This window comes from Erpetoichthys calabaricus, chromosome 2 (genome assembly GCF_900747795.2).
Source record: "Erpetoichthys calabaricus chromosome 2, fErpCal1.3, whole genome shotgun sequence".
In the NCBI taxonomy this organism is placed as follows: Eukaryota; Metazoa; Chordata; class Cladistia; order Polypteriformes; family Polypteridae; genus Erpetoichthys; species Erpetoichthys calabaricus.
Window position 1 is genome coordinate 117,880,886 of NC_041395.2, and position 25,866 is coordinate 117,906,751.

The 25,866-nt window shown below is 36.9% G+C and overlaps 1 protein-coding gene across 1 annotated transcript in view; it reads right to left on the bottom strand.

Moving 5' to 3' along the window:
• The window catches only part of dock10 (dedicator of cytokinesis 10), a 264,702-nt gene that overhangs the window by 42,381 nt on the left and 196,455 nt on the right, over positions 1-25,866 (bottom strand). The window contains 15 exon segments of the mRNA XM_028794429.2: positions 692-874; positions 1,914-2,051; positions 2,645-2,760; positions 3,036-3,160; positions 3,812-3,913; positions 4,570-4,617; positions 8,464-8,530; positions 9,352-9,466; positions 9,674-9,795; positions 12,155-12,272; positions 13,530-13,646; positions 17,378-17,553; positions 21,074-21,112; positions 21,291-21,387; positions 24,310-24,390. Of these exon segments, the coding sequence (XP_028650262.1) occupies positions 692-874; positions 1,914-2,051; positions 2,645-2,760; positions 3,036-3,160; positions 3,812-3,913; positions 4,570-4,617; positions 8,464-8,530; positions 9,352-9,466; positions 9,674-9,795; positions 12,155-12,272; positions 13,530-13,646; positions 17,378-17,553; positions 21,074-21,112; positions 21,291-21,387; positions 24,310-24,390 (1,644 nt within the window).

Consider the following 25,866-nt stretch of genomic DNA (forward strand, 5'->3'; position numbering starts at 1 on the left):
TGAATTTTGGCAGTGTGTCTAAAAGAAGCAGGCCAGATTCAATGGAAAATACATGACGATACATTCTTGTTTATCATAGCTGGAGAATGACAAAGTGTTGCATGTTGGTTGGACATGCAAACAAGAATTTCACTTAATTCTGTACACATGGCAATACTACTATACTTATGCAGACATGCTTATAGATTCTTTATAAACACATACACATGCCATTCATTTACAAAAAAAACTATACATAGAAGAGAATTAGTAAATATTCAGTAATTGCCTGTGACAATACTTGACAGTTTCAGTATTATTACCATGCGTGTCATTTTCTTTTACAAGGAAGTTGTTGTCTTTGTCCCAGACTATTTTTTAATGTTTTTTTGTTTTATCTGATCATTATATTTACAGTTAGCTACTGCTTAATTAACACTATTCGGCATCTCATTATTTACTAGATGATCAAACAGATACTTCATTATTTTTAAAACTACCATTTCAAATTCTGAACCTTTCTGAATGTTATAAGGTATATTTATTTACAACTGCTCTTCCTATTTTGATTGAAAAAAGCACAAATTCTTGTATGACAATTTGGCAGAAGTCCAGTTAATTTAAATTTAAGAGGAATCATCATATACTTCATATTTAAATTATAATCTTTAATAGCAGTAAAAACTGTCTGCCCTGTTACATCGTCATTCACCTGCAAGTGGGATCTGACAATAGATTTCCTTTTGGCAAATTCAAAATTTTTCCTCATGAAGAAATACAACATGGCTGAGGCTTCAGTTTGAGTGGAGCTAGATCGATGATTGCAGCATTTCAGAATTTCATAACATAAGGATCCACAAAGATCTGCTTTCCCTTGAAAGAATGCTGAAGGAAACTAAATAAGGAAAAAGAAAAAACTACATGAAAAAGGCCTGTCAGAATTGTCTTTATAGTACAGAATTGTCTTTATAGTTACATGTATTTACAATATACAGCAGCCCTGTCACACTTAAAACTCTTAATTAAAATCTTGCTGTGTCATGACTTGTTTTAGCATTAATCATTTTTTCATTGCATTTTTTCATTTTATGCATAATACAATTTGATTTAATATGTGACATGATGTACATGACATAGCTCTTTAGAACCCTAATATATGGCAGTAAGTCATATCTATCCTCTGCTACTTTAAATCTATCCATTTTCAAACTATTGTCCAGTTCATGAAGGTGATGAACAGGAATATATCCTGGCAGCAAGAGGAATTTGTAAGAAGAACCTCTCTGTGGAAATTGTCAGCCCAGTTCAGGTCACTCAAAATACATAAGAAAAGGTGGCAAAACCACAGATATCACACATGGCTGAATTAGAAACATGGGGAACCAACATTGCGTTGCTGCAAAGTTACCCTTAGCACCAATTTGTACACTTAGTCAGGAGGCCTGCAATTTGAAAATCTGTGAAACAGGATCTTCATTTAATCAGAGAAAAAGGTTGTTTTTTCTTGACTATTCAAAGTTATGCAACAAGCTCTTCAACTGACTGACCAATCAGTGATCTTGATCTGTAGATAGTAGCAGCCACAGCAGCCTATTGTGATGGATGCTAGAACACCTGAACCCTGCAGAAGGCAACATGTTCCTAGCCAGTGTAAGCTAACTGAAAGGTTTTGTTTTAGTGGTGTCAGATCTGGATGTGACCCTTTCAGGGAAGAAATGTTAAGCAGTATTTGATATTTAAAACAAAATAGCCACTCTGTGTAACATATGTTTATTAACTCCTTTTCTAGCCCATGGGTCTCATGGCATCAGGCACTAGTCCATCAAAGGGCACTCCCACTGAGATTTGAACCTGGGACTCTAGAGTTTAGATGTGCTAACCTGTGTGTTCAAAAATATATAATTATTCAGATTTTGCAGAATTTGAAGAATTACCTTTTGAATAAAGAGTCTCAGAGCTGCAAAGACATGCTTCAGTGCGGCTGTAGACTGATTAATTTGCAGAAAGAGAAGATATGTATCAAACACTTTCCTCATTAGTGAGTTCTGGCCGTCATCTTGCTGTAACTGCTTCTAAATTTAGACAAAGGGAAGGTAAAAACTGGTTAATAAACCTTTAATGTAAAAAGAAAAAAGCCAACATAATGATTATTCAACCTCAAAGTCTACAATCTATTTGGAGTGCTGTCATGAAAGTCATTCAGTTTGAAACGGAATTCAAACAAAATTCAAAGGCTACAGTTCTCTTCAGATCTACAGTATAAAATGAGTGATTTATTTACCCGATAAAGCATTTATAAATGAAATGATTACATTCCAATGCATTGATGGGGTTTATATCATACTGCTTATCAACCATTAATATCAAATGACTCCTCTACAGTCAGTTCACTGCCTGACATTTCTCAGGTGAAGTTCAAATATGTGCAGGCACTTCCCAGGTTGTTCATTTTCCCCTGTAAATTAAGAGTTTCACCGTGTTCTTTGTGAAAGGTATAATATTAAACAAACATGGATTACTTGATTGATTTTGTAAGTTAGTTACATCAAATTCAACTCAGTTTCATTTTTAACATATCTAGCCATGCATCCATCAAATTCTGTTATTGCAATGTACAATTTTTTTAAACTCCTCATAAATTAAAAAATTGATTATTTACACTTACCCGATGGTGGTGTGTAAAGAGATTTAGAATATCAAGAACAATAAGACAGACCTCGGTTGAAACATTAGCTTCGATAGCAGTAGGATTCACACTGTCAGTTTCAGATACATTACTGTCTGTGGAAGAGAAGAAATCTCAAACAACAGGACAGATTCACTCATTACAAAAGTCAATTTAATACTTTGTTCTGTGATAAGTCTAAGTTAGCAATACAGTAATGAGTCGATGTATGAAATGAGCAAACTTGATGTTTACATTTTTTCACATAAATTAGTCAGCATATTTCTTAGTTAATCCTCTTTGGTAATTTTTGTGAGAAATAAATATGTTGGGCCTCTACACCCATGATTGCTGTGGATGAGATATATAACTAAGTTATTTGAACACTTACTGGATGCGTTATTGGAACTTTCCATCATTTGTAAAAGTTTAGGATTTGAAAGTGCATTTTTTCCACGTATAATTGGCATGGTCTGGGAGCGGCTATGCCTGTGACCCTCTTGGGTGGAGTGCATCCTGGTAAAACAAAAGTATCACTGAATTTCTGAAAGGAAGTGTTATATAACAAGACTGGGCTACAGGTCCAAATATACTGTTCACAGAAAATGAAACTAGTGGAAATGATTACGTTCAGTAAATATGTGGAACAAATTAGTTTAGGAATATAAAATGTACATAAATTTTGATACTTCATTTAAAAGTTCTGATCCTTTGTCATTTTATTGAAAAGTTCATTTTATAATACTCCCCAAACATAATACATTCCATTATTTACAAGTATATTATAGTTTATTTAGTAGTACTCCACATACATCATATAACTTACTTGTTCAACAAAATTCTCTTGCTGTTTTAGGCACTTTATAATAAAAACAATGAATTTTTTTTTAACTTGGAAAGCTTTTTTGGGCATATCATATGTCACCAAGTACACCAATAACATAAAACATTTGTCAGTTAGCACATAATGAGATAAAGGGATGGGGATGAAAATGGAATTAAAAATCAAAAGACACTGACAGCAGTGGGGTGGTAAGAATTTCTAATTTACATTTCTCATCTGTCATTTCAGCTTAACTGTCAAAATTCTTCACAAGAAGAGCACATAATATACAATACCTCTCAACTGCATATACAACTGCCCTGAGTAAAAACCCCAAGGTTTACCATTGTGATATAATACTGGATGCTTGGGTGGATGTACTAGAGCCTTTGAGTGTGCCATTGTTCTGCGAGGCCTGAGCCAGTTTTACTGCTGCAGCTAGCTTCCTGTTACATTGAATAAAATCAAAAGACACACTTTTAGGGGTAAATTATTGTCATGATAAATGTTAATAGGCAGGTATTAGCAGCAGCGCAATGTAAGAGAGAAGCAAAGTGGAACACATTGCTTAAAGCAAGTAAGGCAGGGTAGGGAGGTGGACATTAAGAAGAGTCTGCAGGTGGAATAGCAGGAGCAGTAATGATGCTCAAGAAATGCATTCATTTATATTTGCAAAAATGTGTCTCTCATGTTCAAGAATGCTTCTCCCACATCTTGTGAATGATCACTGGTGTCGCACATCATGTTCCTTCTGATATTAAGTTTGCTCACTAACTTTATAAAGAAAAATTCTGTGTGAAAATGTATTTTAAAATTTTGAAAATATGACGTAAAAGTCTGGCACAACTACTGAGTTATATGTGGTTGTTATATCAGAGACAAGTGAGCACAGTTTTCATAAAACTGGCACTGACTTTTAAAAGATGTGGTTAAAGGCCAAATCCAGCATTACTGTTTAACTGGTTGTTTTTCAACACCGTAACCTGTGACTAAAAACTGTCACAAAACATAACTAATGAATGAATGCAAAGTAAGCTTATAAGCAGGGAAGGAGAGAAATGCATGTGGGTTTCACTCACAGTTAATGCATATAATGACATACCTTGCAATGTGTTTCTTTCCCAAAAATTTGAAATGCTGAAGGCATAATCTGTGGAAAAAAAAGTAAAGGACAATGGTAGCTTTGAAGTAAACTTTCTTTTTTCCTTTTTTACTACTCTTGCTGAAATGGCCACCTTCTGAATTGTTAAGAGTTAGAAGGTGTTTGATGAGTCAGAAAAAGTATTTTAATCATTGTATGTTTGGATTTCTACTAAGATTTTGCAGTCAAAATGGTGCCATCTTTAACAAAGTCAAAGAAGTATATACCTTTTTCATGTGCATATATCAACATACAGGGTTGACATTTCTTTGAAATTTGACACATTTTCCTTTTTTGCCTTGTCTCCTATTTTTTGGGGATTGGGAGAAGGTTCTTCATTGATTCTTTTGCATGTATGCACATATTAGTATTAGAAATGGAGAATATTTTAAAACTTTTTTAAAAGACCCATCTTCAAATTCTATCTCTGCCTTCTGATCCCAGCTTTTTCAGTCTTCTAGATTAGCTCCAATATCGAGACTCCCACTCCCTGAGGTTAATGATGGACAGGACACCTTGCTTCTCCTCATACTAGTTGTAATGTAATTTAGTTGCCAACAACTATAATTAAGGTTCATATATTGATAAATTAACTGGGCAAAAAAAGAACAATAATAGAAATTATGCTAAACACCAAATAACATTGCACTGTTAATTTGTTTAAAAATACTACTATTGTTTTATACATTACTAGCCAACCCACAGCATAGCATACGCCGCATAATTATTTATTGATGGGTGAACACTTCCTGTGGTGGGTTGGCACCCTGCCCAGGATTGTTTCCTGCCTTGTTCCCTGTGTTGGCTGGGATTGGCTCCAGCAGACCCCCGTGACCCTGTGTTCGGATTCAGCGGGTTGGACAATGGATGGATGGATGGATGAACACTTCCTGAAAGACACAGTTGTCCAAATGGAGTGGGTTTGAGGAAACGACTGTGAGTGAATGAAAAGATGGAACTCTGGAGAGAGCAACATACAATTGTCTGTGACTGAAAACTGGTTTTGGCAGATACAGGCATAGCGTTTTGAAAGTTTGTCCCTGCGCCTTATTAATTGTCATTGCAAAGGCCAATCTAACAGGAAATTGTCTGCGTGTAAAAGTAAAAGGCAAATTTGAATCTGATGGGGTCAGGGAAATCCGGGGAATATGGACAGTTTGTGAGGTAGCAGCTGCGATTGTTTTACACTCTAGTACATTGAGGTGAATGCTGGTAACAGTCAGTCTAGTGTCTTTACAGAGACTTCTTGCTGGCATGAGGTTTCTGAGAAGCATGACGACTGAACCAATTTTAAGTTTGAGTTTATGCGGAGGCATGCCAGTGGGAGTAAGACTGCTAAGAAATTCTTCGGGGAATGAAAGTTGATGTGCGGGATCGTCTGTGACGATGGAGTCAATGCTGGTGAAAGTTACTTCATCGGTAGGGATAAGGTTCAGTACCTGTTCATTAAGGTGATGCTTAATATAGCTCACGTACTGAGTTGTTCCGGAGTCACAGTTGAGAAGTCGATGTCGCCACATAGTTGTTGAACAGGATCAGAAATAAAAGGAAAACAATGTGAAGGTAATGTTGCAGGTGTTACGTTTTTCCCGTCTTGCGAAATCTTGTTTGTGAGGAAGAGCTGTCATATTTGTCGTCAGTGTAAGTACATGCATGTGATGCCACAAAGGTTGCTTGTTAATGCAACTGGCGACAGTAAGTGCTAGAGTTGGCGGGCGGGGCTCTGTTGTGTGTACTCCATGATGCGGGAGGAGGGTTAGAGTTGGCGGGCGGGGCTCTGTCTTGCGTGTGTGCGTATCCCATGGTTGGGCAACTTGGTGGATTATATATAGAAAAGCAGCCGGAACCGAAAAGAACAATGAAAGGTCAATGTGGCTCAGAGGTGCATGTGGACTGTAGCAGAGACGAAAGCGACTGAGGTGGTGTTTGGTGAGGTGCTGCGTGCCTCGAGAGTGAGGGTGGACTCAGGAGGAGGGTTAGAGTTGGCGGGCGGGGCTCTGTGAGTTGGTGGGCGTGGCTCTGTCTTGCGTGCGTCTTGGCTCTGTCTTGCGTGTGTCTTGGCTCTGTCTTGCGTGCGTTTTGCTTGCCATGGACTTAGTGAATTATATATATAGATGTACATGGTGAATGAAGCAACAAAATGTAGTTAAAGGCATTCAGACGAGTGGTCACTGAAAATCATACCACATAACACTCCCTAGCAAAAAGTACATGTAAAAAGGAAGGCTGTTATAAGCAGATCTAGAAGGTATGAGCCTCACCTTGAACTAAAAAAAATAAAGATAAATTAAGATCATATCTTGCATGACCCATGCATACTCTGCATACATAGCTTTAAATATTTGCCTATTTTACTTAAAAGAGCCCTCTGTTTTGAAATGATTAGTGGTACATGAGAAGTTGAAATGTGTGCAGATCATTAGGGAACAATAAGTAGGGTGCTTCAACTGCCTTTGTAATTCAATTTAACTTATACACAAATGCTTGCGGGCAGCACAGTGGTGCATTGGTAGCACTGCTGCCTCAGAGTGAGAGACCAGGGTTCACGTCTCAGGTCCTCCCTGCGTGGAGTTTGCATGTTCTCCCTGTGTCTGTGTAGTCTTCCTCCCGGTGCTCCACTTTCCTCCCACAGTCCAAAGACATGCAGGTCAGAAGGACTGGCAAAGCTTAATGTGTGTCGTGTTCAGGGTCTGTTCCTGCTATGTGCCTTAAGTTAGCTGGGACAGGCTCCAGCTACACGACCCTTGTCTGCATTAAGCGGGTTAGAAAATGACATGATGAATGGTTGGGTTCTTTAGAAATTCTGAAAGATGTAGGGCAGATTATTAATTTGTAAACAGGTCAACAGTCTCAAACCTGCTTCAAAATCAACTCTGGCAGGATTGACACAATGCAGGAGCTCCCCTTGGAATCAGGCACTGGTCCACTTCAGAACCTCTGCACACACTCACATGGGGCCCACTTAGAATTTCCACTTAACCTAACACATATTAACATTTAACTCATTTTTATGTTGTGCTACTAGAAGTGAATGTGGAAATAACTAAAAAAACGTATTATTATTGAAGTTGCTGATGGAAATGAAATGTACAGCTAGCTTTTTAGCAAATTAAAAAAAAAAGCTAATTGCAATTTATATAACAGGACTGAGTATTTTCTATAATACAATGATAACAGATTTCATCTGAACATTATCTGAGCTGACCTGAACCTGACTAAGATATTGTTAACTCTATACTGTAAGCCGGATTAACATCCATTAATAATTTCTAGTTTTTATGATGCTGAGCTATACTGACTGACTGAATTTATGCATTTGTTAATCATATTTAAAATTTCCATGAAACTTAGGTTTTTGAAATTATCCAAGATTATTACCAGTCTACGCTGCATATAATGTAAAAGTATACATTAGATATTGCAGGTGTTGCAGGTACACATATGGCATTTGTCCAATAAAATTATGCATATGTAACATTTACAAACATCCTTAATCCAGTTAAAGGTTATGGGGGAACTGGAGTCTACCCCGATAACATGGGGTGCAATGGAGAAACCACCCCTGCCAATCAATTGCAAGGCCCATTGAAACACATCAAACATAGACCCACATAGGGCCAATTTAGAAGCATCAATTAACCCAACACACATTTTTAGGATGCGGGAGAAAAACTGTAAAACCTGGAGAAAAGCCCATCTAGACATAGGAAACAAACTGCACACAGATAGTGACTGGATACATTCAAGCCCAGTGTCCAAGAGGCATCAATACTGACCACTATACCCCTATATAAATAAATTAGGTTTGCTTGGATGCATAAACTTATGGAAAAAAGGCCAGCATTCCATACTTACTCTAAAATGTTGAAAAAATCTGAAATCTCTTGATGAACTGCTCTTTGCCAGTAAGATACCATCACATCTGAAACAGGAAAAAGATCGTAAAGAAAAACTCTCAGTTGTTTCATTTTATAAATATTACTAGGTATTGCTTCTATTTTTGGCTTACCTTAAAAGAAATATAAATATATTTTTTCATTTCAATGCAACTAGGTATGTTGTCAGACCAATTACATTTTTTGTGCTTCATATCACACATGAATTCCTATGTTTTTAACCTTCTATGTATACTTTACTGATAAAGTTTCTATTCCTCCAATCACTAAATGTAACAGTTTGCTGGGTGTCAGAGAATATGCCAAACCAGCAGCAACCCAAGCTCTACCTAGATGGTCTTCCATCCAAGCACTGGTCAGGCCCATACATCCTTAGCTACAGATGGATTTTCTGTTCTGAAGTGCAGGTGGTATGGCTACTGGCTATATAGCATAATCAGGATTAGTAAAATAAAAATAAAAGAATCAAATAAGAATACAGCTACAGTCAAGCTGTCCGAAATGCAAGAGAGAAGAGGCGAGTCTTTAAGTGAAATATGAAAAAGTCTACCAATGTGTAATTGCCATGTTTCCTCCTTCCTCTCTGTTCCACTGTCATACTTTTTTTTTTACACAAGAATGATGCTACCTTGAATGACTTATTTACAGGTATAACTCTCTAACTGTGCCATTTCTAGGAATATAAGGTATATGAAATAAAAATAAAATCTTTTTTTCATTTATTAATGTGAATGTTTTACTTATTTACCGTTTCTGTTCTTCTATTGCTCTCAGAATAAGAATGATACAAGTTAAGCCTGCCTGTACTGGTATGGACTAATTTTAAGTGCACCATCCAATACCATACCTTCAGAGATAGTTTTCATAATATGAAGAAAACACATGAGGAGACTCCTGGTTTCTGCATGGTCCAATTTATCAAATCGTAAAGCTGATCCGATCAAGGACAAAGGCCTTGCAAACTGTAAAAAGGACACACAAAAAAAAGCACTATTCAGATTTAACCCGATAAGATGACACATGCAGTATTTCACATTTTCATCAATATTGAATTAAACTGATACAAAAAGTTGAATAAATACAACTGTTTTTAAAGTAAAAACTTAAAAGGAATCTTTGCTTCTTTCCAGCTCGCTATATGTTACTTCTGTTGAGAACATTATAAATACCTTCTCGCAAGTATCTGTCTTCTCACTGTTCTTGTCACTATTGCTTGGGTTTGATTCAATGCTTATTAAAGAGGCTCTAGAGTCAGCATGATTCGCTGTGGATACTGCCAGTGATGAAAAAGCTGTTAACAATAGAGAAAACACTATTAAGAAATTCCAGGTGACCGATAGGTAAAGGACATCTTCAAGATGGGGCTCCTGAGTCTCAGGTTACTGGGAAAACTGGAAAAAAAACATTTATTTCGTTATGAGGCTAGGAGAAGTGGAATGGATAGGTGTACCAAATAAGACCATTTTTCTCATGCATGATTCAATCTGAAGACATGTGACTAGTAAAGCACTGGCGGTTTCTAAGCCTTACTGTATTAAGATCATACATGTTTTAAGTTATAACATAATGTTAGTGAAGTTGGGTAGATGGAGTCCTAGATTAAATCACTGTATGTGTGAGTATGAGTGTGCTCTGTGATGACTAGCATGTTTTTATAGTTGAATGGATAGGCTCCAGCTAGTGATAAAGACAGATTATTCAGTTATACTCCCATTCTAAAAGCCTTTCTGTGGCCAACCTGTAACATAAAACTCTTCATCCATATTTCCACAGTCCAGTCCCTTTTAGACATGCTAAGGGTAAGCCTGATGTTAGTTACAAGTAAGTTTTGTACATCTTGTGTCTTACTTTTCACTACTAACAAATTTAACTACCTTAATGTTTAGCTTGCTTACTTTAAATGGAAAAATGCTGTCTGTGCAGTTGTTAGGTAAACTTCAAAAAAGGACAACAGCTGACTGACTGTCAAGTAAGAACACTACCACTTTGATTAAGGATTTAAAACAGAGGATTGGCTACTAAACAAACCCCTTTATGGAATGTGGTGCTATGGGATATTCACTGATTCTGTGTTTCACATCATGAATGGTTGTTATGAAGACAGCAAATTATTCATTGAATGAAATAGTTACTGTAATAAAATAACACAAATGTATCCAATTTAAGGACACAGTGTCTCTAATTGCTATTTTCCTAAACAGGTAGTTTTTTGCCTAACAAGACAAGGGAGATTATATGCAGAAAACTGTTTTTTTTTTTAAGATTATATGTCATTCAGGTACACTATAAGATGTACAATACAATTTGAATTTCATTCACATAATTTAATGATGCATTTTCTGTTACAATGTTTAACATTCTCAAATAAATTTATTCCAGATTAGATTTGGAGGGGCTAAACCTATCTTGTTAGCATTAGACACAATCCAGGAACCAGCAATGAACAGGATGCCAGTCCACAACCATACGGCGCCAATACAGAATCACCAGTAAACCTAACCTGCACATGTTAGGGTGTGGGAAGAAAGAAACAGAGGGTCTTAAGGAAAACTCACACAGACACAGGGAGAACGAGTAAACTCCAAACAATGACTTGATGTAGGGCTACTATTATTGAAGCTTTAAAGGTTTTCTAACACTAATATAGTCCTACAACTTTCTTATAGTGTGTCTTCTAACTTGGCACTTCTTGTTCCATTATCACCCCCCATACTGTAATTCAGTCCTGTGGGACACATTGAGTTCTCATGAATGCAGATCTTCAAGGACTAATCTTAACAATCCTGGCCAGGAAAGTTACACTTAGGACATGAATTAATAAATTAAAATAATAAGGGTGGAACAACCTCTATCCCCTGTGACTCTGTACTGGAATACACAGATTTAGAGAATGGAAAATAAAAAATAAACAATCACATTTTAGGACTACTGAAATATACATTTGAAACTATGCCTTTTCATTCTCTACCTCTGTGTTTTTATATATTGCATGATGACACTCTTTTAATGACATTATTAGTACCTTTATGCACTACAAAATACTACAATTACACTTACATTAAAAGTGCACTAAATTCATTTAATAGGAATAAGGTGAACCACATTGAGTTACAAATGTTACAGTGTAAACATTGAAGGTTGTGAGAGACAAAAACATCAACAATTAAACCACTCTTAATATTATCAGGATTTAAGTAAATTCAAGAGGTCTTGAACAACAATTATAACAGAGTAAAGTATCAAGTGGATTTCTTAAAATAAATAAACTGAAAGTGTTCTGAACACAAATTACTGTATGTATTCCTCATTACTGACTTTCAGACTATGTCAGTGCTGCCTGAAAAGTCAATTATAGCTCAATAACAGTAAAGTGTAATGTGGCCAGAAGAGGGCAGTTTATGACCTAAGGAGAGTTTAGTCCATAGCTCAAAAGATTAACAAAACTTAAAATGTTTAATGTTTCATTCAGACTAACATTGCATTGGAGAAAATGACTGCTAATAAAAACGACATGTGCTTAACACATTTTTCTCCCACACTTTAGCATAAACAGATTGTCAATCAATTTTAAAATGGCTTCATAATTAAGTGAGAACTGCAGTATAATCTTTGGCATTATGTTCAAATTCAACTTTAAATCCATCTCCCACCTGTGATGGAATTGAGGACCTCCTTGGAGAAGGAAGTATCCACGGAGTTTGCATGTTTCAGAGCTGAAGCCATGTGACTCTGTAATCCTCCTGTCACACTTAAATCATCCCTCGAGCCCTGCATTTTCATATAAAAAAATATTGTTGGAGATTAATGTTTTCCAATGCCATTGCAGTTCTAAAACTCAACGCAATTAATTTTCCACATATCACTGAGCATTTAGATAGGGTATGGTAGGCAGTATAACAGGATTAACATATTTTAAAGCAGGGAAAGCTTCTTATATGTAATGATCTTGTATCTGAGTATAGAAACAATGGCATTACTATTTAAAAATATTCTGGGTGGTAATGGACGAAAGGAATTATAAGATTCCATGAATGCCAATGGATTTAATTAAATTTATCTAGGTGGGTTATGAAAAGATGACATTTCAATAACACATGAAAGACATTGCAGATTAATCTCTATAAATATCATTTTCTGATTTGGTATAGAGATGGCAGGCCATGGGATCTGCTTTACATTTCTTACAGGAATGAATTTCTAAAGTATTTTAATACATAATATGTATTTTATAATGAGGCATAACAAAATATTCCCAAAACTATATAATTTCATTCAGGGCTGAGAGGGACCTGAGCCTATTGGCATCAGGTGTAAAATAGAAAGCAGCCCTGGATGTGATGATGGCCCATCACAGGGCCTGCTCATGAACACACCCACACTTACTTGGAATCATGCAAGACTTTGGGAATGCAGGAGGAAAACCAGAGGACTAGAGGTAAACCCATGAAGACTTAGATATGTATTTTATGTTTTATGCTATTGAAATTTAAAAAGTGATAAAAGAAATCTTGAATAACCTTAAAAGACCGTTATAAAGAGCATTTTACAATTCTGGATCCAATTAATAGTGTTAATTCTAGTGTTTTGGACGCTTCCCTAATGCAGTACTTTTACTACATGTAGATCATCCCATATACTGGTGTCAAATACACTCAGCTCTACTAAAGTATACTGCAAAAAGCCTTCTCAGATGCTCTTCTTCCAAACTACCAGACTTCCTATTGGAGCACTTGCTCTTCCTAGGATTTTCATTGACCTGAAGTTTGGAGTCAACGACCGTTTCTTCCTGCATCTTATTCAAGACACCTGAGCCAAAGTCTAAGGCTTAATTAAATTAAATATGTCAAAACAGGAAGTCTCAATCTATGACTTCACAAACAAATGTATCAATATACATACCATTAACGATTACAATAAAATATTATATTTTATATCACAGTTTTTACATTTAGAATTAGCTTTATTAAATTTACTGAAAATATTCACTTTAGTATAAAAGCATGACTACATACCATTAAAACTTACCTGATCAGAAGATGTGAAGTTAAATGGAAAGATATCTCTCATAAAAAAACGGGGCATATTATCAAGGATCATACCGTACAGAGGTAGATACAAAGATGCTATTCTTTCCTGTCTCTTCTGTAAAGTAAAAATAAGCATTATGGAGTTTACAGGAAACAAAATGAGTAATATCAAAAATAATAAATCAATATAGGAAAACAAATTAAAATATTGTAAAATGTCTTTATTATGGTGTAACAAATTTGACAAAAAACAATATATTAGCTCTCCCATTTGAAATGCGTATTTTTCTCAGTCTGATGCTAGCCTTAAGCAGAGGACAACAGGAATGCTGACTTTGCAACCACTTGTAACCTGACAAAGCCTACTGCATCATTTATGCAATTACATTTTCAAACAATATCATTTTTGGTTATAACACAGTTTTAACTTTTAAATTCAGCATCTTCTGTGTGCAATGTGTCTTCATGATTCGCTGGCAGATACACACCTTGTTATTGTTAATAGCTTATTGCAGGGGTGCCCAATGCGTCGATCGCGAAGGTAGTGCAGGTAGATTGCGTTGCATTCAAAAAAAAATTTTTTTAAACTTTAGTCTATCATATATCCTCCCTATGGCATTTGCCACTTGATTGACATACAGGGCGGCCAGTCTGAGATTTCTTTTCTTCTAACACACTGGTCATCCTGCACGCATGATCAAACACGCGAGCTACTGCAAAACTCTGGCTGTGATCTAGTTAGCCTTCCAATTTATATCGACTAAAGAATGGATTTTAAAAAAAATTGTTTGGGGAGGGTATGAGCTGGATGAGGAATTGGAAGAGGATTTTTTTTCTCACAATGTCACAATCGAAGTGCGTTTGTCTGATCTGTCAATCTTTCATTGCTATTCCAAAGAAGGAAAATGTGGAAAAGCACTTTCGAACTGTTCATAAATACTATGAAAATGACTTCCTTCCGAAAAGCGATCTGAGAAAGAGAAAGGAGAGGGAACTAAAATCGCAGTTAATCGGACAGCTGTCATTTTTCACTCGGCTGAATTCAAAAGCAAAGGCAGACACACCGAAGCATCATTCTGGGTGAGTCACTCGATCATTAAGCATAAGAAGTCCTTCCAAGATGGAGAGATGATAAAACAGGCCTTCGTTGAGACAGATGGCTAGGGAGAAATTCCTGCTGAGATTTCAAGACCCCTGGCCAGAGAAAAAGGAGTTTCTCCTTGTCATTAAATATGCAGAATACAAGCAACTTAATAACGATCAATGGCCGCTAGACTTAGCATTTTTTTTCCAATCTGACCAACATGTTGAATGAGCTTAATTTACAGCTGCAAGGAAACTCCATGGTCAATATGATTAGCTCAGTCAATGCTTTCAAACGAAGAATGCAATATCTGTCCTCAAAGCGGCAGCATCTTGATTTGGGGAACATCCAAAACCTTGCGTTAGAGCTGGAGACGCAATGGAAGGCGTGTGCACAACTTGACAGCATACGCTACACAGAGCAGATTGAAAGTTGCCTGTCAGACTTTGACAGACGGTTTCAAGACTCAGCTTTACTTGAGCCAATCACTACATTTAAGTGCTATCCATTTAGGGAAGATGTTGAGGGTGATTCACCCGCATCAAAAATTGCAACACTGTTTCACCTAAAACTCTTCTACAGTGGAGGATGAGATGTTGACACTACAGGATGACATTCAGCTGAAGTCTGGGGCTCTTGGACAGTTTTGTAACTTACTCACAGAGGAAAAGTACCCAAACATGAGGAAATGTGCTACCTCCTTGACTGCATTATTCGGCTCTACTTATTTATGCAAATCAGCCTTTTTCCACATGAAGATTATTAAATCCAAATATTGTAGTGACTATAAATGTATTGAATTATTAGCCATCCATCCATCCATTTTCCAACCCGCTGAATCCGAACACAGGGTCATGGGGGTCTGCTGGAGCCAATCCCAGCCAACACAAGGCACAAGGCAGGAACCAATCCCGGGCAGGGTGCCAACCCACCGCAGATTGAATTATTATTGTGCCATAAAGGTTATTCAGTTATGCAAGGTACGACAACATATATTTTATGAATAAAGTATACTCAGTATATATATATATATATATATATATATATATATATATATATATATATATATATATATATATATATATATATATATATATATTGTGATATATGGCTGGCAGTTTATCCCGGCCATTCCCTCTACATCGCTAGATGGATTTCTCCCTGCAACATGGAGGGGCCCTGGATTCCAGCAGGGCATAATGGACGTTGGAGTTTTTCTTCACAGCCCTGCTGGATGCAGTGGGAGCCGCCAGGGGATGCTGCAGGGAGGAACAAAGATTTATATTTTCCATATAGCCCAGAAGTACTCCCTAGTCACGGGGACGGAAGAAACAAAGTACTTCCGGGCTGAAGGAAAGAAGGAGTTTTTGATTTGACCTGGAAGTGCTAGGAAGTCACGTGGACTGAGGGTCAGAGACATTTCTGGGTCAGGGACTATAAAAGGACTATGGGAAACCCTAGCAGACTGAACCGAGTTGGGAGGGTGTAGAACAGAGCTGCTGGGAGTGGAGGATTGATTAGTGTGTTGATTATTATGGTGATTATTGGAGTATTGTGGAGTGGAGGTGCTTTGTGCACATTGTTATTATAATAAATTTAATTATTGGGACTTTTACCTGGGGTCTGACGTGTGGTCTGAGGGTTCAAGGGGTCGATAGCGCCCCCCATCTGTCATATATATATATATATATATTATAATATATATATTATATATATATATATATATTATCACATATACATATATATAATTTTTAATGTAGGTAGATCATTTCGACCTGGTCATTTTAAAAGTAGCTCGTAAGCCGAAAAAGTGTGGGCACCCCTGGCTTATTGAATGTTAATTGAAAGAGCTCACATATTTAGACACCCCCCATCAACAAAGTGTTACCCTTTGCATCGTTACTGGTCTCATCTTTGCTGATTTTGATTTGTTTTAGATTAAACTGTGTATTATTATTGTGCCTTGATTGCAGCTGAGCTTCTTATCCACTTTATCCATTTGGAGACATTCATCAAGTGTACTCCATCCTGTCAGATGCCTTATGCCTTTGCCTTCTTACCAGGACTTCTGCGTAAATTAACCTTAAATCTTTTGATGTTATATGCTGAGGTTGGGCTCCACCCAGAGATTTAAAGACAACAGTAACCTCCAAACCATGGTTTTAATAAGTGTCACCACTACCAAGAAGAATGTTCATTTTGGCAAAGGGTTTGTTTCCATTTGCTTGTCAGTGTACAGACATGCTGTCCCATTTTCTAGCGACTGCCAAATGCCTTGAGAGCAAACAGATTCCCAGAAAAAAATAGATAAAAAGGGTGGCCCTCACTCACTAAAAGTCAGTTGTCTGTGTGTGAAAAGGCAACTTTAAATTTAATATAAATTAAGGAATTGTTTTTTGGAATTAAATAAACATGCATCTAGAAGCTGAAAATGTAATAAAAATGACTAATGAATCACCACAGTTCACTGCTCAACTGGACCCTGAAATTCTAAGTTGTAAGGCCTTGCTTTCCATGGAGAAACAATTAGATTTTTTTTGTTTTTATCAAATGTAAAAATGACTTAGGCAACAGGTATTTTTTTACTATTAATGCTTATTATAACAAGCTGCAATTTTTTAAAAATTTGTTTAATTAACATTTACAGCTTCAAAAAGCAACAAGAAGTATGTCAGTGTGACAGTGGACCATGTGAAGGAATGGGATCCTGTCCATTGTTGCTCACTTGAATAAGTACTACAGTCTCACTAAAACTTTCTTACCTTTTCGGCATATCTTTCATCTAGAGAATGTTTTGCCATAAGGTTTTTCAGAATAGTGAGAGCCAAATGTCTAATATCCTGGTCTTCCTGAAGAGCAAAGCCAACTTCTCGAAGCAACAGTCCAGTCAGAAAATGCTTACGACAATATTCATTAGTCAGACTGTATTCTGGGAAATCTATAAAAGAAACAAACAAAACACAGTTGTTCGGATATTTAGACTTTGGTGCCTGTGGCATGAAAATAAAGTGTTTACTTGTTAAGCAATTCTTTCAGTTGCTATGCACCAACACATATGAATGACATGATATAGGAATTGAAATGGGTTTCATTCAAAATGTTGCCGGTTCGAAGTCCATAAACGCCAGAAGTGCCTCTGCTTCGTTGTTAATCTGCATCCAGCCCTGCAAGTAGTCCTCCAGCTTACAGGGAAAACTGTACTCCAGCCACCATAAAAAACCTCTCACACTGTTCCAATGTGCTGCTGAGGTGTCACTCACTGCACTCGGCTCTCAATCCAGGTGGTTCGTTGTGTGGTGGGTGCAGCAACATGTATCAGCACATGCTCCCAACCAACCAACATTTATATATACTGTATACATATATATGTGTCATTGCTTGCTTTTTATTATGCTGCTGGGTTATGACAAAGTGTTATGGAAATCTGACGGAAGGTAAGGTAGTTATACATACTACTTACTCTGGAGAGTAGAAACATGTTGTATGTTGTTTAGCATATACAGGTAAGAATATTACTGTACTCTGTACACATGATGATAATGAGCCTATAGACATATATAAACCTTATGTATATATATATATATATATATATATATATATATATATATATATATATATAAAAACTTAGTATAAGTATAGATATAGCATATAGTATACATTTTTGTTGCTAAAGAGACTCAGACTGGAATTCTGACCTGACTACTTTTCATGTGGAGTTTGTAGGTTATCTCCATGGTTAACTGGCTAGTCTAATTTAGCCTAGGGTTAGTGTGTGTGCATAAATGTGCTCTACAATAGACAAGCACTGCATCTAAGGTTAGTTCCTGCCTTATGCTCAGTTCTACTGGAATTAGCACCACTATGCTTCGGATATACAGTTTAGGAGGTGGATGGATGGATAAGAGCTATCCTAGAATCAACTGGAACAAAGCAGAAACCCTCCACAATGGCAGTCAGTCTTTCACAGACTTGTGCAGTTATTCCAAACAAAGGTAAAATATAATAATAATAATTTAAGTTACATTAAATTTTAATATTATTTTAAGATAAAAACCTAATTTACATCACATTTATGAGCAATATAGCTACAATTCAGTATACACAAGAACACAGGAAAAAAATTTCACAACTTCGTTTGGAGCTAAAAAAATCTACAGTGGGGCAAAAAAGTATTTAGTCAGCCACCAATTGTGCAAGTTCTCCCACTTAAAAAGATGAGAGAGGCCTGTAATTTTCACCATAGGTATACCTCAACTATGAGAGACAAAATGAGAAAAAAAATCCAGAAAATCACATTGTCTGATTTTTAAAGAATTTATTTGCAAATTATGGTGGAAAATAAGCATTTGGTCACCTACAAACAAGCAAGATTTCTGGCTTTCACAGACCTGTAACTTCTTCTGTAAGAGGCTCCTCTGTCCTCCACTCGTTACCTGTATTAATGGCACCTGTTTGAACTCGTTATCAATATAAAAGACACCACAACCTCAAACAGTCACACTCCAAACTCCACTATGGCCAAGACCAAAGAGCTGTCAAAGGACACCAGAAACAAAATTGCATACCTGCACCAGGCTGGGAAGACTGAATCTGCAATAGGTAAGCAGCGTGGTGTGAAGAAATCAACTTTTTATTAGAAAATGAAAGACATACAAGACCACTGATAATCTCCCTCGATCTGGGGCTCCACGCAAGATCTCACCCCGTGGGGTTAAAATAATCACAAGAACGCTGAGCAAAAATCCCAGAACCATACGGGGGGACCTAGTGAATGACCTGCAGAGACCTGGGACCAAAGTGACAAAGGCTACCATCAGTAACACACTACGCCGCCAGGGACTCAAATCCTGCAGTGCCAGACGTGTCCCCCTGCTTAAGCCAGTACATGTGCAGGCCTGTCTGAAGTTTGCTAGACAGCATTTGGATGATCCAGAAGAGGATTGGGAGAATGTCATATGGTCAGATGAAACCAAAATAGAACTTTTTGGTAAAAACTCTACTCGTCGTGTTTGGAGGAGAAAGAATGCTGAGTTGCATCCAAAGAACACCATACCTACTGTAAAGCATGGGGGTGGAAACATCATGCTTTGGGGCTGTTTTTCTGCAAAGGGACCAGGACGACTGATCCGTGTAAAGGAAAGAATGAATGGGGCCATGTATCGTCAGATTTTGAGTGAAAACCTCCTTCCATCAGCAAGGGCACTGAAGATGAAACGTGGCTGGGTCTTTCAGCATGACAATGATCCCAAACACACCGCCCGGGTAACGAAGGAGTGGCTTCGTAAGAAGCATTTCAAGGTCCTGGAGTGGCCTAGCCAGTCTCCAGATCTCAACACCATAGAAAATCTTTGGAGGGAGTTCATGTTGCCCAGCGACAGCCCCAAAACATCACTGCTCTAGAGGAGATCTGCATGGAGGAATGGGCCAAAATACCAGCAACAGTGTGTGAAAACCTTGTGAAGACTTACAGAAAACGTTTGACCTCTGTCATTGCCAACAAAGGCTATAAAACAAAGTATTGAGATGAACTTTTGTTATTGACCAAATACTTTTTTTCTACCATAACTTACAAATAAATTCTTCAAAAATCAGACAATGTGATTTTCTGGATTTTTTTCTCATTTTGTCTCTCATAGTTGAGGTATACCTATGATGAAAATTACAGACCTCTCTCATCTTTTTCAGTGGGAGAACTTGCACAATTGGTGGCTGACCAAATACTTTTTTGCCCCACTGTATATAATGTAATAAATGAAAAGCAAACATTGCAAACATTTTAGTAAAACTTGGGAGTCCATTTAGCGACAACCTCTGATTATCATTAGGAAAGAAGGGACTGTGATGCTCCTGGGAAACACTGGTATAGGAAACACCAGTAGTGACTGGGCTAAAGTAAAACAGGCAGCAAGAAAAATTGTCTTTTAAACCAGAACACTTGGTTTAAAAAAGAATTTCCAAAAAAAAAAAAAACAATACCTAATGGTTTAACAGTGCCTTCACATTAAAAAAATTGTAGTTGAGTAAGAAACCCTTTCATATCTTAGTAGGATGATACCTCATTTTAACTGTCCTAAAAGAAAAGCCTGAAGTTGTGGGTTTGGAACATTGGGTATCTAGAGCTCCTCCTCCTCTAGGGACAAAAAAATGTTATGTGACACAGATGGAATTAAAAAAAACAGTCAATCCAATGGCAGGTTACTTATACTTTAAATTCAACCTCAGATAAAAGAAAACTGAAACTAAGTAAGAAAAAGTAAGAATTTGTCATGCCTATCCTGCCTGTTTTGGGTTTCTCATGATAATTAAAAAGCTCAGCAATTTCTGTCTGGTGGATATATACTGTGTTGGCTTTGTTAATTTTTATTTTATATTCTTCTGCTGACAAATTGCACTAAAGTAAACAAGAATACAATATAATTCTGTTCCCAAAGATATTCACTAACAAGCCGATTACATACCATGAGAGTTGTCAGAGTTGTCGGAGGAAGTAGCCTTATCTGTGTAAGATCAAAGACAAATTGTTAGAGTTCTATTTAAGTGCATAACACAGTGCAGAATGAGTACTATACAGTACAGTAGGGAGTGCCCTATGGTCAGAACATTCTTCTATACAATAGGCACTGAAGGTATTTGGCTCTTGTTCTCTTAGACTTGTGATCCACAGACACAAATTACCTGTAATCTTTGCTGAAGGTATTGGGAGGCTCAGATTGATATAGTGCTCATAGTTGCATACTTCCTGAAGAAATTCAAACTTGAACTTGCACATTGCCTGAAAAATAAATGAAAACTTAAATTCAATATGCCACTGAAATGTTGTAAAACAGCCTCTTCTGGAGTGGCAAGAAATGAATCTAACAAAAGTCCTGGATTTAGTAAAGAGAAACAACTTAGCAGGTGAAAGGTAAAATATCTGGTTGATTTTTTATGATGTGAGGCTTCAGACAAGGCTGCATAATAATCGATAAATGCATCTAATTTGTTAAATGTTTCAGGGTCATCTCCAGAGACCATGTAAATGTAGTTAATATAGGACTCAGTTGGAATGTCATGCATCTGTCTGTCTTCTAGTTCATGGTCATGAGAATTTAGTGCCTAGTCCAGCAGCATTGGGCACAAGCCCAGGACTGAACACTAGAATGTCACTGCTAGAACAATCAGAAAACTCACACATACAAAAAGTGGGCCAAATTAGAGGTACTAAGTAACCTATTTTGGGATGTGGCAGGGAAACTACAATACCTGATAACAGCCCACTCAAACATTGGGAGAATATGCAAACTCTATACCAACTGCTACCTGGCTGGTGCCAGAGTTAATGTCAGTCTTTGTTGACATGAAGCTTGACAAAATTCTAGGTGACTTGTAGACTAATCGCTAGTTAAAAACATGTTACTACTAGCAATCAAGGTACAAAAAATCACATGCAGCATATACTGAAGGTTGAAATAAACGTGAGAAGTTAGGAATGACAGCAATCTACTGCTGCAAGTCAAAAAGAATTCATATTTGTAACAGTTCCAGGGAGTATGGAAAACTTTCAAGATATTTTAAGGACATAGGTAGGTATTTTAAGAAAAACTGATGAAGATGGGAATTTATGTTCAGTAGAGGTTGCACTTGTTTATAGGTGCTAGATATGCAGCTTGTACAGACTGTACAAAACTGTCATTTAGGGGAACATTGATGATGCCTAATAGCAAGCTACACTTTGAATTATAATTCTCAAGTTATGACTGATGGAGCATTATATACACTATATATATTTTTACTATGGGAAAGAACAGGGATTGCTATCTATTTAGCTATGTACAACTTCTTAAGTTAAAAAAAGCCTTCTTCACCGACTCCAAGAAAAACCTTGAACATTTTGCAAAATAATATATTTTAATTTTTATACTAGCTGAAGAGGTTCAAAATTGAAAATGCCATAGACTTGCGGACTGCATGTAAAGGGAAAATGTACTGGGTGAGAAAGAAACAAAGCTAAATGCAAGAGAGGTAAAATGATCAATCTCTCATTCAATTATTCCAAATGATCTCCCTGTCCTAAGGATGCCAGAAATCAGTCTTAATGTCAAATATCACCTCTTTCTTCTTTTTGGTGTTATCTTCATCTAACACTATCTATAAGAATCAAAATCTTTATATTTTTCAGTGTATTCTAGTCTGCATAAATAAATCTTTAAAAAAAAAATCTGAACACAGCTATAACCTCATCTAATTCAGTTCAGGTTGTGGGGCGTTGGATCCCATCCCACAACAATGAGAGCAAGGTGGGCATTGCAGGGCACACTCCCACAAGACATCATCCCAGTCAATTTAGGCTTTCGATAAAAGTTGTTGGAATATACGAGTAAAACTACAGAAAATACAACACGCACAAGACCAGGACATAAAAACTCATTAAAGTGGAGTTAATATTTTAAACTTGTCTCTTAGAAGAGGAATTAAAACATTCTTCAGTATATGACTTCTTTTCATCAATTGCTTATAATCTCCCATTCTTCATCTCTCTTCCTCTCTCCTGCGGTAGGGATGTGGGATTTGAATATGACTATTAGATGTAGTATTTAATAAATAACTGTGTCTGGCCTGATAATTTTAAGTTAACGTGGATGTCCCGAAATCAATAGCATATTAATCAATACAAAATGCGTTTCATAGGAAGCACCATTAATATACAGATGGCCTTCTCAGTTTTTTGAAAATGCTGATCTTAATGCTGATTTAATACAGGACCTCATTACAACTCTTAAAGGCACCAGAGTTGTTATTCTAATCCAATATTAAGTTCATTTTATGAAGCATTTTCATAAGCTTAAGTTACATCAAAAACATTTTTGGTAAATATAACTTTGACATTTTTAATACACTAATTATGGCATACCATTATCAATTAGATTTTAGCTCATTTTAGGTCAAGAAGAAAATGGTCTAAAGAAAAATACAGATTTTTAAAATATAAAGCAACAGATACACAATTGTTTTGAGTATCAACATTGGTAACTGTTGTAAGTGTCCCATTTGTTAAAAAAGATGAACATCACTTCTAAGACAAGTGTAGGTGTAAATCAGTGATATAACACTCGATTTTATTTAAAATAATTATATTTAAAATGACCGTCAAGACAAAAAAGGAACTAAATGGTTATTTCATGTAAAAAGAATATCTATAGGTTCACTTTTCATGAAATCTTGAATCTAAGCAGTTATGCAGCCCACTCTTACATTTCCAGAACTGCTGCAGCCATTAAAGAGGTGAAAATCTCATCACAGCTTTACAATTCAACAAACCTCCTGTTACTGGAGTCCCATTTTTAATGCTTCATGGTGTTTTGAAGACTCTCAGCAGCTAAAACAGAGCAATCTAATATACAGCTAGGGAGCTGAGCCCTTAAACTGCTGCTAGGCTGTCTCCTTGAAGTGATACTTGTAACTTCTCTCAAATACAGTTAGAGCTCCATTAATGTCTCCATTCTCCCATGTCAGGAACAGCAATAATGCCACCTTAAACAGCAGCCTAGTTAAGATATTTTTGTTAGATTCAGGCACTGTACTTTTCAAATGTATAGTGACAATGTCCATAAAGAAACAATAACTAGAAAAGTCTCACCCTTTTTCTTTCTTGTACTGAAATAATTATTACTTTGTAATGAATCAATTATTCATTTATCCATTTAAACATATTTACCTTATCTCCTGTAGCAATCATGTTGACATAATTGCTGATTAGCTTAAATGTGAATCCTCTGTCCATAAAGGTGAAACAACGCTGCAAAACAAATTGCATTATTTAAATGAGGTATCTGATATAAAGAAACAGCTTAACTTGGTTTATCAATCTATCTAGTATATACAGTGCCCTGCAGATCTATTTATCTCTTTATCTATCATATTTATGTAGTGCCTTTCAATCCCCCCACATCTCTAATGGAAAATTACTATGCTCAGCAAATGATGTTTCATTGGCTTCCACAGGCAAAGCCTGTCAAAGGGTTGCCTTCATTATAGGCTGTGACCAGAAGTGAAAAGTTTAATCTTGTTAGTTGGTGCGACAAGACATTTGCCATCTGAGGGTGTTCTCCAGTACTGATAAGTGACTCAGTCCAGGGTAAGGCCAGGGTCCTCCTGTCATGTCTCTCTGCTGTAGGGATCTCTGGCTTAGCCCTTTAATAGTTCACATCATACCTTTCTAACAGTCTGTCACACTTGGCCGATATAAATACTGCACCTCACCTGTGTCGCGTGGTGTCCCTCAGGGTTCAGTCCTTGGGCCATTACTCTTTCTACTTTATATCCTTCCTTTGGGTCAGATTATTCACAGACATGACCTTAACTTCCACTGTTATGCAGACGATATAGACTTATATCTTAGTACACACTCCCCTACAGACTTGTCACCCAGCACATTCACTGGTTGCATCACTGATCTAAAGCTCTGGATGGAAAATAACTTTCTCAAACTTAATGCTAATAAAACCAACGTGTTACTGGTAGGCTCAAACTCCCTACTTTCTAAGGCATCCAACTTCTCTGTTTCTATTGATGGTACACTTGTCAAACCTGCTCCTGTTGTCAGAAATCTTAGTGTTTTGTTTGATTCATCACTTAACTTTGAGCTATAGGTCTCTTTCCAAAATTTCATTCTATCATCTCCATAACATTGCCCGCCTCTGTCCATTTCTGCCCTTTAATGATGCTCAAACTCTGGATCATTGTTTCATAATGTCTTGTATTGATTACTGTAATTCCCTCTTCATTGGCCTCCGTGCAAAATCTATACAGAACCTACAGTACATTCAGAACTCCGCAGCCAGAGTCCTCACCCGCACAATGTGTTTTGCTCACATCTCCCCTGTTCTCTCCCAACTTCACTGGTTACCGGTGATTAAATTCAAGATTCTGCTTCTCACCTTCATAAGCCCTACATAACCTTGTCCCTCTCTACCTCACTCAGCTCCTAGCTCCTTACACTCCTTGTCGCTCTCTCAGGTCCTCGAGCAGTAATTTCCTTACTGTCCCACGCATCAGGCTCTCCATCCTGGGAGGCAGGTTCTTCAGTGTTATGGCCCCTCAACTCTGGAACTCTCTTCCTCAGTCTCTCTGAGATTGTTCCTCTTTCTCTGCCTTTAAATATCAACTCAAAACTTTCCTCTTTGACAAACTTTTGACTTCTGTGTAACTTTTGTTCTCTCTCTGTATGTAAAGTGACCATGGGTTTGTGAAACGTGCTCTATAAATGCAACTT